The sequence below is a fragment of the Rhodamnia argentea genome, chromosome 6 (assembly GCF_020921035.1).
Source record: "Rhodamnia argentea isolate NSW1041297 chromosome 6, ASM2092103v1, whole genome shotgun sequence".
In the NCBI taxonomy this organism is placed as follows: domain Eukaryota; kingdom Viridiplantae; phylum Streptophyta; class Magnoliopsida; order Myrtales; family Myrtaceae; genus Rhodamnia; species Rhodamnia argentea.
Genome location: NC_063155.1, coordinates 17,012,331 through 17,025,527, shown reverse-complemented (window position 1 = coordinate 17,025,527; position 13,197 = coordinate 17,012,331). Strand labels below are relative to the sequence as shown.

The window sequence follows — 13,197 nt, the reverse complement described above, 5'->3', positions numbered from 1 at the left end:
TGTTGTACTCCAGAGGAATGGGCGATCAAGATTTGAACTTGACTGTTGCCCATTCTCGGCAGTTGAATTCCTGTTGTCTTGCGTGATAAGCAATCAAGGGGCATTACCTATGTTTTCTTGGCTTGTCGGAATAGGGTTTCCACCAGGCAGAGTTTGTCACCAAAATAAACGAGAGATACTACCATGACAGTCTGACAATAACTTTAATTATTTCTGATCACATGATTTCTCATTAATGAGCTCTTCATGTAAAATATGCGGTTGTAGTGTGTGGATTTACGGTCGATATTGTACCGTCCCGACAGTCTTGTCAAGAACGCATTTTCCAAAATTAAGATATAGTTATGCATGAAGTGGGACTTCACTTTCCATGCTAGATTACGCAATCCCCACGGGAATAGGGATATTCCAAAGGAAAGAAAAAAAGGAGACAAGAATGACTGTGTCTTGAGCTGAGTGTTTGAACAGCAAAGTAAAAACCTTAAGCTACTGAGCCAAGCTCGGGGAGACCAATTTGACCCCATTAAAGAATGCAAGGGAGGATAGAATATGAGGAATAAACCCGATGTCTCTTGCTCCAAAAACGATTCTGACCTAACTTTGAAATCGTCTTCTTCGTCAATGGAAAACAATAGAAAAAAAAACCCCATCTTCACCAACAATGCTTGGGATGTCAACACGTGTTGAATGATGGAGAGTTATACATAATGGATAAAAAATTTCTGATTTTGAAGATACTCATCTCATAAGAACTATACATGATCATTAGAGCAAAATTTAAATGGATAGTAACGTACACATACGCGGATGTGTTTTTTTCTTTACCAAATACACATTTAGTGTAAACTCATACTGGTAGGGTTATCGAGAATTGAGTCATACCGTTGCCGTGGCGCGGTGCGATGCGACGCCACTTCCTTATGAAAATTGTCAAGTGCAAAAATCTAAGCTGTCTGTTTCGATTTACAAGATGCAAGCGGAATATGAGACAAAAGAAGAAAAAGGGCAAAGGAGTGAAAAGGGAAGGAAGGAGAGGGACAAGGTAAAAAAAAGGAAAGGAAGAGGAGGATGGCGAGAGGTCGTCACTTGGCATCCACGGAGAATCTACTTTGAACGTAGAGATTGACACTTGGCATCGAGGTTGACACCTGGTCCAATGATTAGCGAAGATGATTGTTTTTGTTTCCGGGAAAATCCGAGGGTTGTGGGAAGAACATTCTGGGAAAAAATCTTCTGCAGCTTCTCATTAACACGTTTTCCTCAAGACTGCACAAGAATTTCAACCCCTTTGAATTTCACGTTCTTTTGCTTGGATTTCGAGGTGGGGAGAGTGAAATTTCAATCGAATTGCGACCCAGTTTCTGTGTTATTGTCCCTAATGTACGCTGACCTAGAAGAATTCGATCAATCTTGACCTTTACTTTCTTGACCAAAAAAAAAAAACCAGGTCTCGTTTGTCCATTCAAAAAGGCTTGTTCATATACAGAACTTGAAAGACTCTATCAGTCAAGCTGAACATACTAGAAAAACATAGAAATCCAACTGACTTTGGACTACATCAAGTTTCACAAAACCCTAAATTTTTTCGTGGAAGTTGCCTTATTTATGTAATGTGTATACGTCCTCCATGTTCCTGCACTATAAAATGTCCAAGAACGGATTGAACCAAAGGGACAAAATGACTCGAGCGACAGGAGAAGGAAGGAATAGCCCAAAAAGAAGAAAAAAAAAACACTATAATTAACGAGGCGGAAGGCTTTTTCCGAAATTTGCGAATGTTTTCGCGTAATATAAGATGAATGGGAAGTTCAGTTAGCCGCTCGTCTTCCCGTGACATGGCTAGGACGTTAGCATTGCGAAATTGCCGAATATCTTGCTCTGTGTAGTAAGTTAGACCGGTCTGATTTCAAATTCAAAGTCTTGTTTCTTGAAAAATGGAATAGGACCTCCTACCTCTTAGAGATCTCAAATATTTTTCCTTACATTCTCGAATGCCCTCAAAGACTTACGTGATAATTATCCTACCCACGAGCAAATGTATTCATTAATGATCCGATGACAACCTTTGTACATTTCCCACATACACAATTTCTTTGGAATTGTCTTACCAATGATTTTCTTTCCACATTAACCAGTTTCTTAAATATTTCATCACAATATATTTTGCCAATCTTGATAATATCATTTTTTCACACGCACGCGACACGTGTGCACATTTGTCAGTAAATACGTATCATAACCTATAAGACCACATCAGGGTACATCACATCTTGTCTAGTTAGCGTAATTTATTAAGTTCAGCGAGTTACTATATAAGGCTTCATTCATCTTGGGAAAAATAAATAATTTAAAAAAATTCATAAAATTAATTGCTTGTATTGCTCGAAATTTTATGGATCAATAAAAATATTTTCATTACCGACAATAATTTATATCTACATAATTTTATAGATGATGAAAGTATTTTTCGTTCATTTATTTTTGAAGGGATAAAAGCGGTCATTCTTAGGAAAATGTTATTCTTTTTTTTTTAGTTGAATAAGAAAATATTATTCAACTCATTCATTTTTCGCGAAACAAATAAAACCTAAACCTCATCATAAGGTTGCAAGCACAAGAGAAGGAGATAAGTCATGACAAAGATCCCATAAAAAGAAAGAGATGCTCATTTAGGCACGTAAAAGTTGTGCACAATAGTATATAACCGAACCGATATAGTACACATATGAGAGCCTTACTCATAGTAATATAAGCTTGATATGAAGTTTTTGGGAAAATTATCAAAAAAAGCACAAACTTGTTGCACTTATGCCAATTCGGTCGTAAACCTTTTAATTTGGCTAAGTTAGTCTTAAATCTTTTGACAATTTACCAATATAATCTATTTGGCCAATTTTGGCTGGAATGATGACGTGGATGACAGCAATCCTCTATAGCACAGTCAACGCAGAAATGAAAATTTTTTTGAATTTTTTTTTTAAATTTCCTGAATTTGTTATTATTATTTTTTTGTTTTTTTATTGTTAAGGGCCATGTACGGTGCCACCAGCACCAGGTGAGGCCCGGTGAACTCCGCCAACCACTGGGTGAGGTCTCGCTACCCTCGCATGTAGTAGGGCATGGCCGCGAGCCCTCGCTTGTTGCCCGACGAGGGTCGTTGAGCCTCATCCGTTGGCCGACGGCCCGGGCCGCTGCTAACAATACAGAAAAAGAAAAGGAAAAAAAATAAAAAATTTCACGTCGGCATCGATGGTGCCGTGTAGGACAGTTGGCCCCGACATGACCAATTTCCCACCAAAATTGAGTTGATGAACTACATTGACAAATTGCCAAAAAGTTTAGAATTAAATTGTCTAGATTAAAAAGTTTAGAACTGCGCAATAAGCATAAGATTTCTTTCGGTAATTTTCCCAATGTCGTTTCAATACCACGTGCCCTCACTTTGAATAAAATTTCCTACTCCAATTAGTCCAACCAAAAACCCTCATCAAATAACTTTCTTTTTATCGGTTAGTGATCAAATTAACTTTAAGTCAAGATGAAACTTTACAACCATAAATAATTTTGTCAAATGCCCAGACTTATATATCACAACCAATGCGCATAAGAGCGCCCAAAAACCACACGCAACTCATATGTGATTTGGTTAGGGTTCGTTTCGACCTTCCAACTGAACTTTCTTTACTTAAGAGAAGCAAGCAAGAAGCTTCGGGAGGGCAGAAAACAGGAGGAAAGATCTGCAGAAATTTACTTATTGACCAAAAACAAAGTCAAGCTTAAAAAAAATGAAGAAAAAAAAATTGGTCTTTGAGATCAATTAAGCCAATCCTGCCTCACCCCTCGAAGCTCAAGCTTTGAATATATCCGCAGCGCGACCATACGTGTCAAGAAGCGGAAGATATAAGGGGAACCCCCGATCGACAGACGGGTCAAGAGGAGAAAGTCTCGACCATTAATTGTGCGGGTTCTCTCGTGCGGCCCACGTGATCAGCGGTTGAGATGGGCTTCGTCTGTCCGGGTGGGAAGCCATCGGGGCCTATGGAGATTCCGAGGCCCATGATCGAGGTAGGCCCAAATTCACATACGGCTTGGGCATCATTCTACTATTCATTGCATGATGCGGATAGCCCAGTCGGGTTGGGCCCTCTCATGTAGACCCCCCCTAAGCCCACACATATCAATTTTAGATGCGTTTGGCGTCCAAAAAATTTCACCTGGTCAAGTAATCCCCACATCACGCAGTCAGTGAAGATAACGGCTCGATTTCGCAAATCAAACACACGCGCGCGCGTATAAAAACATATATGCACACATACATACATTCTATACGTGCGTACATGTACATATATTCAATGCAAAAGGGCGACCAATACTAGCCACTCCTCTAGACGTTAATAGAATTGTTATACCCGTTACGGCGGAAAATTACCACAAAAGGTCATAAGCTTATTGGATTTGTGCTAATTCAATTCCAAGTATTTTGCTTTGACCAATTTGATCCTAAACATTTGAACGATTTGTCCATTTACTCTTTTCACCCCAAGTTTGGCATGGAATTGATGATGCGGAGGTCGGTCGTCCTACGTAACATAACCAACACTAATGTGAAAAAAAATTTAAATTTAATTATTTTTTAATTATGTTTTATTTTTTTTTATTATTGTTAAGGCCTTGCAGACCACTAGGCGAGGAACATGACCCTTGCTCAATGACCGGCGAGGGCTTGCTGCCCTCGTTAGCCATGTGGAAGGGCAAATAACCCTTGCTCACCGCCGGGCGGAGGATTGCGAATCTCGCTGCGGCTAATGAGGACCCACAGGCCTCGTCTAATGGCCCTCACTAAGATCCGGGCGAGGGCTCAATGGCGGGCAAACCCCGCCAACCTTAACAAGGAAAAAAGAAAAGAAAAGAAAAAAGTTATAAGCAATTTTTACTTTAGCATCTATCATGCCATCTAGAAAGACCAGCATTAATGCAATCAATTTTTCATAAAATAAATTGGCCGGATGGACTACATTGGCAAACTATCATAAGATTTTACGATAAAATTGGTTAGATCGAAAGGTTTATAACTGAATTGACATAGATATAATGGATTTAAAATCGATTTGGTAATTTTTTTCTCTCGTTACGAAATATTCGAATCGAGCCATAATTTTTTCGCATCGGCAGTGACACATGAAGGTCCATAATTAACAAGCCCTTCACCACAATCCTACCCAAATTGTTAACGGACAGAAAATCTCTCCATACAATTAAGTTGCGAATGAAACTCGTATTCCCGTAAAAGACAAATAATCTCTCGGTCATTACACTAATTACTTGTAAAATTTGAATTTCGAAGATATCCAAGGGGAAGGTGAGAAGTTCGATTCCCCACTTGAGGAGTTGGGAACGAGGAAGAGTGAGTGAGGGAGCAATATTTTATAATTTGCATGTTTGTATAATAGAATATGATAAGATAGAATAAAAAAAAAATTTGGATAAGGTTGCCACGTGTGCAGCAGTGGAGATAAAGAGGCGGCTGAAAAGGGTATATGCCATTTTGGGAAAGATCAAGTGAGGCCCCTCGAGTCCTTTGCTTTATCAAGTGCCCATTTGATTAGGGTTTCTTTTCGACTTAAGTACGCTACAAGTGTCAAAAATTGTGTACGGCACTCATTTTAGTGTCAAAACTTTCAAAACGATCACTTGAGTGCCAAAATTTTTGAAAAGGGATTACTACGATGCCAAAACTTTCAAAACGATCACTTAAGTGTCAATTTTTTTAAAAAAAATTATTTAAGTGTCAATTTTTTTAAAAAAATGATCACTTTAGTATCAACTCCACCGGGTCACGTCGGTTCAAATATTAATAAAAAAAGCACGTGTCGGATTTCTGATAAGCCACGTCAGCTAAAATTGGAGTTGGCAGTCAAGTACTCATTTTTAAAAGAAGTTGGTACTTAAATAAATATATTTTTTAAAAAAGTTAGTATTTAAATGACCGTTTTGAAAGTTTTGGCACTTAGCCGTTTCTTTTCTGTCTTCACTTTCCCCATCCAAAGTCGACTCGAAGCTCGCTGATCAGGAGCTCGCTCCATTTTCTGTTCTGGTGAGTCGTATTTCCGCCCGTAGCCACTTGCTTGTGCTCTTCCGGTTCGTCGTTCGCGTCTCTTTCGTCCTTCGGCTGCAGCGTCATTCTGCTCGTTTGTTCCTCTTTACTGCTACATTGGTCGAACTTGCAATCTGTTGCTTGATTGCGTTTTAGGTTGTGGAGTTGAATTTACCTAGATTGTAATGATGATTTGCAGTTTAGGTGCATTTTCCGTCGATGATCAAAAAGTTTCATTGGGTAGATAGGGGAAAACGAGGGTATGATCTGATTTGCCTGAATTGGTGAGTTGCAGGGAATTTTGAGATGGTGGAATGAGATTGAGGTGAGCTCACACACGGAGTGACTTTTTAAGTTGTGGTGCGAGAATAGGAGTGGCAATATTCAGATTGAGCAACTTAAAAAATGTGAAAGTCATTCTCGGCATGCCCTAAGCTTGGACAGGTTTTATGGCTTTTTCTCCTAGTTCTGCCTAATTTCCTCGAAGCCTGCTTGAACTTCCCCCCACCTTTGTTCGAATGTAGAGGACGTCCAATCCAATTGCTAAATTGGGTTCTTTGCTTTTCTCTCTGTTGAACTTGGTGCATAGAAATGAGCCTTCAGGATGAAGTCTCTTTTTTTTGAAGATTTGAGAGCAACCTTTTTTGGCGTATGGTTCTGAGAGTACTTGCAGCGTGTCATTTTTGCTTCTGGCTGCTTTGTCATTCTGTATGGATGATGAACAGGATTCTGTATGATGCTTGTCATCTCTAATGTAATGTTTTTATTCTTTGTGGGACAGTGCTGCTTCCATGGGATGGGACGATAAAATCGTCGAACGGCCGGAAGAGGAAACTCATGAATCGTGGACCCTATCTCTTCACTCTTTGTCTGATTTATCCCACATTTCGCCCATTGTGTTCTTGTACCTCATTAAAGAATGTTATACTTCTGGTATAATAATGCCTTTCCCTTTCAAAAGTCTCTTTCCACTTCTACTTTCCATTTTCCTTTAATGATTTTTCACATCATTCGCATTATATGCTAGCAAATAAGTTTTCTGGTGTTATTATATGAATCGATCTACTTGCCTGCATCTTCTGGTTATATGTCAACTTTTTCTTTAACTTCTCTTCGAAAGATGAGGCTCTTCTTTAGATGCTCTTTTATTCTAAGAACAAAATGAAGTTTTGAGCCATGTAAGACATTCGTCCTCAAATCTTAGCACCTAGAGGACACACGTGTAGTACATTGAGGATCTTAGTATTTACAGCTGCTGTCATGCTGCACAGAACATTACACCTTTTAATGAGGAATAATTGGTCATTTACTGGATGTTGCTATCCTTCAAGTCTTTCATAGATGCTTGGAATCCACTTGGTTTATGGCTATCTGGACTTCCTTTCTTATGCATATTTCCTTTTGTTCTCTTGCATAGGTACCTTGAAGGCAACTAGAAAGTTCGGCGTACTTCAACATCAAGTTCATCAAGTATTAAATAATGGGCCTCGACCTGGACCCGCTACTTTTGTCATACACTGTCTCTACGCACTACCCATATTTGACATTCACTGTGAGGGGTTCAGTCACTTGATAATATCTTCTCTCCGTCGATTTTTGAAAGCTAACCTTGCAGACTCCTTGCAAGCAAAGGACTTAGCTGCGCATTTATTTATTGACATGGTTCAGGGATATGTAAATTATGATGAGAGGATACTTGTGAAGGTAGTGGAAGTGTTTGACGTGAGACTGACAAACCTTGAGAATGTCATATGCCAACTTAAAGCCATAAACGTTAACTTTAGACCGGTCACTGCACTAACATTTCTTGAGCGATATATTTTCAAGTTGATAGAGTCCCAGTCCTATATGACAGCAGTCACTCTATTGGAACACTTTTCTATTCGTCAATCTGGGAAATCTTTCCTTCTTGCTATGATGGAAAAGAAAGAATTTAGGGCTGCAGAGAAGTGGGCCACATTCATGGGCAAGCCAATGTTATGTGTACTTGTCCATGAATACTTAGACAGAAAAATGCTGAAGTATGCTTATGTGACAATCAAGAAAAACAATCTCCGGCAAGAATTTGCTGATGTATATCATCAATGTAGAGAAAGGTACTTCTTTGCTATCAAAATTGTTTGGAAGTAACTTTTGCTAAAGATTTCTTTATTATTTTGCTGATAGTGCATGAAAATCCAAATTTCTTACTGCAGCCATCGTATCACGAACAGCAAGACTAATTTATTGTTTTGTAGTTCAATGAAGCAGCTAGCAGAAAAAGGATGCTGGGATGTTGCTGAGTCAAAGGCAAAGGGTGATAAACTGCTCATTGAATTCCTGGTATTAGTCTAAAATGCTTTGTTTCAACTGTGGCACCTTTCTTTAGATGAACTTGAATTTGAACGCTTTTAAGTTGCAACCTTAGTAGGTTTGTATCAATCTTTTGAGGTTGGCAGTTTGGCCTTCTACAGGGGTTCCTCAAATAGTTTTAGCAGTCCTGTTATTCTTAATGAGGGATATTGGCAGAACTTTTTCAGTAATTGCACGTTTTATCTCCTGCTATTGGACTTCGGTGCAATGTCTAATGGTTCTTGGTTCTTTCATAGAGAAATGTGATTAATTTTATAGGCATAAGAATGTCTTCTGATGTAACTAGATCATTTGAGCTGCATACGTAAATGACATACTGTGGCTTGAGCAAGAAATTCCTGTGGTGCCACCTCCTCCTTTGTGATGAACGTTTGTCCTTTTACTATTGTTTTTTCGTCCTCTCCTTTGCTTTTCCCCCGAAGGTGGTGTTTAAGCTTCAAAATAACAAATTACCAGCTTGTAGTTGTTGTGCTTCCAGACATGTAAAGAAGGGAGACTTTGCATGTTTTTGTTCGTTCTATTAAGATTTTACTCTTCCACTTTAAAGGTCTATTTGGCAATGGAAGCTGGTTACATGGAAAAAGTTGATGAATTGTGTGATCGATACTCTCTTCAAGGTTTTCCAAAAGCCAAAGGTGTGCCAACTTCTATTTTGTTCATTGATATATTAGGATAACATATTGCTGTAATTTCTCTTCTCCAACGTATTAGTTTAGAAAACTATGTTGTTGCACTAGTCTTGTTGAAACAGTTAACCTTTTGTCAGTCACTACTGTGATTGGAACCTCTATTGTGCTACTAAAAATCCAACTAGAAGCCTCAAGTAGGTTATGGGAACTTTAGACAAGGATTCTTCCTGCTTTGTTTGCATAAGGTACATGGACTATGCATAAGATACTATTGGCACAGTTAATGAGGTGTTGGCATTCTTGTCTAGTGAGTTAAGTGTGGGGCAATTGCATTGCTCAGCGTAGATGGCTATCTTCATTTGAGTATTCCTTCTCATTTGCATATCTTTTTCAGTATATTGCTTGGATTTTGTCAGAGAATGTGGCAAACTGATTGGGATTCTTATGGCCAGTATGTTGTTTTTCGGTTTACCGAATGGATGTTTTGCGGACGTTCTTTTGTTGCTATAACTTGTAAATCTTGGTTTGAGTTATATCTGGGGAAGAGCTTAAATCATTTTGTCTTGAAAATTGCTGAATTATTTGTGTCTTGAAACTGACAGTTGCATCTGCAATTAGGTCTCTACTTCTCTGTGATTGAGGAAAAGAATAGTTCTGCTCGTGCCTGATGATCTAGAATTAATTGCTTGTCATATTATGTGGACCTTAAAAAGTTTATTAGACCTTCATATGCGTTGGTATTGAACTTCTCTGATAAACCTGTATTCTGTTGCACTATCATCAGTATGGTGTGAGTACGCTACGCGTAGATATTTAGTCCTTGGTGATCTCATGTCGTGGAGTATAATAATAGGATCTTTGTACTAATATTGCTTTTTTTTTTTCTAAGAATACTAATTATAACTGTTGGCTTGTTTAGACATTGATGCAAGTCTTCTGCATCACAAGCACTATTTGTGCCTCAAAGAACTGGGCATTGAAGAAGTTTGTTGGGTTGATGGAGTGGATAGTTTGCATACGGCAACATGCTATATTGAAGAATCTAAAGTTGTTGGTGTGGACTGTGAATGGAAACCCAATTATGTAAAGGGCAGCAAGCCTAACAAGGTACTTGCTAGGTCCTGTTTGTCCTCATCTTCCAATGCATAATTTCTTGGAAGTTTTATGTAATCCCTGAAAATTGTTTTTGTGCCTTTTCGTTTCAAAATTCATTGTTGCCATAAAAGAAAGTAAATGGTTTGACAATCAAGAGTTATCATAAGCTTTTGGTGATCGCCACTGTCTTTCTTACATTTCAACGGCCATGAAAACAACAATGAAGCATGATTTTCAACAATGGCATGCTGAGAACAAAACTTTCAAGATGATTTCAGATGTGCTCTACTTGTCATATAGTATGCTTCCTTTCTGGAAATTTGATGAGGGATATGCTTGGCCAGAAGTAGGACCTGTTTGAAGGTTGCATTTGGAAGATCCATGTAAAATTCTGGAGAGTTTCTATATCCGATTTGAATATGGTGACCACTGTCAGATTGGATCAAATCAGATAAAGGCAGATGTAGATCATATAGGACTACAGAGAGGAGGTGGCAATCAAGAAGAAGATGGTTTTGTCACCGCTTCTCACCATCTTATATGTGGTTGCCATTGGCATGACTAGTCTCACCAATCAATGTCCAACTGTTGTCGACTTAGCTGTGTGTGTGTGATTGGACCAAGTGTGTAATTTGGCTCAAAGCAGTGACTTGGTCTTTTTAGCCAAATTACAGCAGCTGCTTGCTCTGCTGAGGTGATTCAGACATTTTGGTTGAGCAAGTTGTAGCTGCAATTTGGTGGAGAAGATCAAGGCACCTTCAAGCTCAGGTTGGCAACTTTGTGTCAATTGTCATGACTTATTGTCACCTTTGCGATTGGCTGGTGCCACTCTCACCTCTCTGTCAGCACGAACATCTTAAAAGGTCATCCACTAATCTCAGAAATCAATTAAGTTTGATGTTTATGTTGATTTTCAGGTATCCATCATGCAGCTTGCTTCCAGCAGAAGTGTTTTCATCTTTGATCTCATAAAATTGTCAGGGGATGTGCCACATATTCTGGATAACTGCCTGAGTCGTATTTTACAGTCTCCAAGTATTCTAAAGCTTGGTATGAGGAATTATTTAGCGTAATTGTATTCTCTACTTTGCTTCTTGGTCCAAGCATTAGCCTTAATCCGGTATCACCAATATGTGTCTACTAATTTAGGGAAAGGAAAATCATTGTACTGACATAAGAATGTGGAATTTCTGGTACCAGACATACATCGGGCATCACAAAGCAAGAGTTTAGATAAGGAATAATTGTTTGTGCATTTTTGGTACCAATATGGCTAAGACTGACCGGGATTGATTGTTTCAGTATGTTTGTTTTGCTGAAGCATGTTTCCCACAGAATTTCCTGATGTCCCTGCTCTATGCAGGCTATAATTTTCAATGCGATATGAAGCAACTCACGAGCTCCTACGAAACACTGAGGTGTTTTAACCATTTTGAAATGCTGTTGGACATTCAGAATGTATTTAAAGAATCCAGTGGTGGTCTCTCAGGGATTGCTGAGGTAAAATGGACTTCCGTCTCATATCTGGTATTGCTGTCTTGCTTTCTAATAGGGGGTGAAAAGGGGAACACGATTTCTTCTTGCTTAGAACTCATGTTGGGATTTATGATGCATGCCTTTGAGATCGCCTTTTGCTCTGAAGTAATTAGTTTTACCTTTATTTCTTGGCTCTATCTAGGAAATACTTGGTGCTGGTTTGAACAAGACAAGAAGGAATAGCGACTGGGAGCAACGACCTTTGAGTCAAAATCAGGTTATTATACATATTCTTTTCCGATTTATTCTTATATTAATGCCTCAGAGCGGAAATTGCAGGAAGAATCATACGATTTAACATTAAAACTGAAATGGTTCAGACGCCAATTCGATCAAATTCAGCAACGTGAGCGGTGGATGTGCTAAAGTATGATGTTAATATGCAGATGCCCAAATCAACATGTGTGAAGAGAATTAGACAACGTAGACAGCATCTAAGTATGATGTGGATAAAATTTAGTGCTTGTGGGCACCACATCGACAGAAAAATTCTATCCTTGTCATGACGTCAGCTGGACTTAATTGGATTTGATGTCGGTAGGATTTGATTCGCAAATTTGTGAAAGTAGGACTTAATTAGACAAATAAAAGTACAGGGCCTTGATTGGAAAAAGTGTGAAAGTACATGTAAGAAGAGTAGAATTTTCCTTTTTTTGTTTTTACAAACACCATCCCCTCTTTCAACCTCAAGATATAAACATATACTACAGAGCAAACAGAGTGTATAGAAGAAAGGAGAAGAGTAACCGTTGATGTTTCCAGAAATATGATTACAGCAGAAGTCCTTTGATTTAACCTGAGCAATTGCAATGTTTGCAGCTGGAATATGCCGCTCTTGATGCTGCTGTTCTTGTGCACATATTTCATCATATACGGGATCGATCTCTGCAGGCTACTGCGGATGGTAATGACAAAATCGAATGGAAGTCTTCTCTAGTAAGTGAATAGCACCTATTAGTTTCCTTAGGTCTCCAATAAGAAAAGCTGAAGCGAAACGTATGAAGTTCTTTTAAGTTTTGTGCAGCTTGTTTGACCATTTAGAGTTGTTGCAGATTTCGCACATGGATAATGCCAAGACGAGCAGAAAGAATGTTCGGAATAGAACGAAGTGCAGAGTGGAGACTGACTAGCTTGACGATCAATTTGTGAACCGCCGGAGCCATTTGTCGTCGGGCTTTTTTTTCTTCTGTATATATAGCTTTCGAAGAAATCACTACTTAGTGATCCAATTGACAATTGTGATGCGCATATGGGAAAAATTCATTGCCAATGAGAGCTTCAGTTCTGTCTTCTTGTGCTGGGTCGACATTTTCTTAAGAGAATTTCGGTGCTTCGGAAAGCTAGTTGGTCGGAACCCGACCATGGCCATACTCTATGCTTTTGAGTTCTGCTTTCCCACGGTTGCCCAACATGAAGTTACTCTTGAATTTCCTTGCTCTCCTAAAACCCTACCCATCGTAACTTGGGATTTAGCTAACATGCAAGATTCAA

At 38.9% G+C, this 13,197-nt stretch overlaps 1 protein-coding gene across 3 annotated transcripts; it reads left to right on the top strand.

Moving 5' to 3' along the window:
* Positions 1-6,393: 6,393 nt before the first annotated feature.
* Positions 6,394-12,997, top strand: LOC115751253. 3 transcript variants are annotated; one of them, XM_030689042.2, is made up of 11 exons: positions 6,394-6,419; positions 6,876-7,027; positions 7,512-8,190; positions 8,332-8,416; positions 8,994-9,081; positions 9,995-10,182; positions 11,088-11,220; positions 11,534-11,670; positions 11,849-11,923; positions 12,526-12,642; positions 12,759-12,997. In XM_030689042.2, exons 1-11 carry the CDS (start codon positions 6,409-6,411, stop codon positions 12,834-12,836), a joined length of 1,743 nt encoding a protein of 580 aa, XP_030544902.1. In that variant the 5' UTR covers positions 6,394-6,408; the 3' UTR covers positions 12,837-12,997. The 3 variants fall into 3 exon arrangements, with proteins under 3 accessions (XP_030544902.1, XP_048136387.1, XP_048136388.1); XM_048280430.1 differs by having other exon boundaries at positions 8,290-8,416; XM_048280431.1 differs by lacking the exon at positions 6,394-6,419 and having other exon boundaries at positions 6,890-7,027; positions 7,512-7,646; positions 7,763-8,190; positions 8,290-8,416.
* The last annotated feature ends 200 nt before the right edge of the window (positions 12,998-13,197 follow it).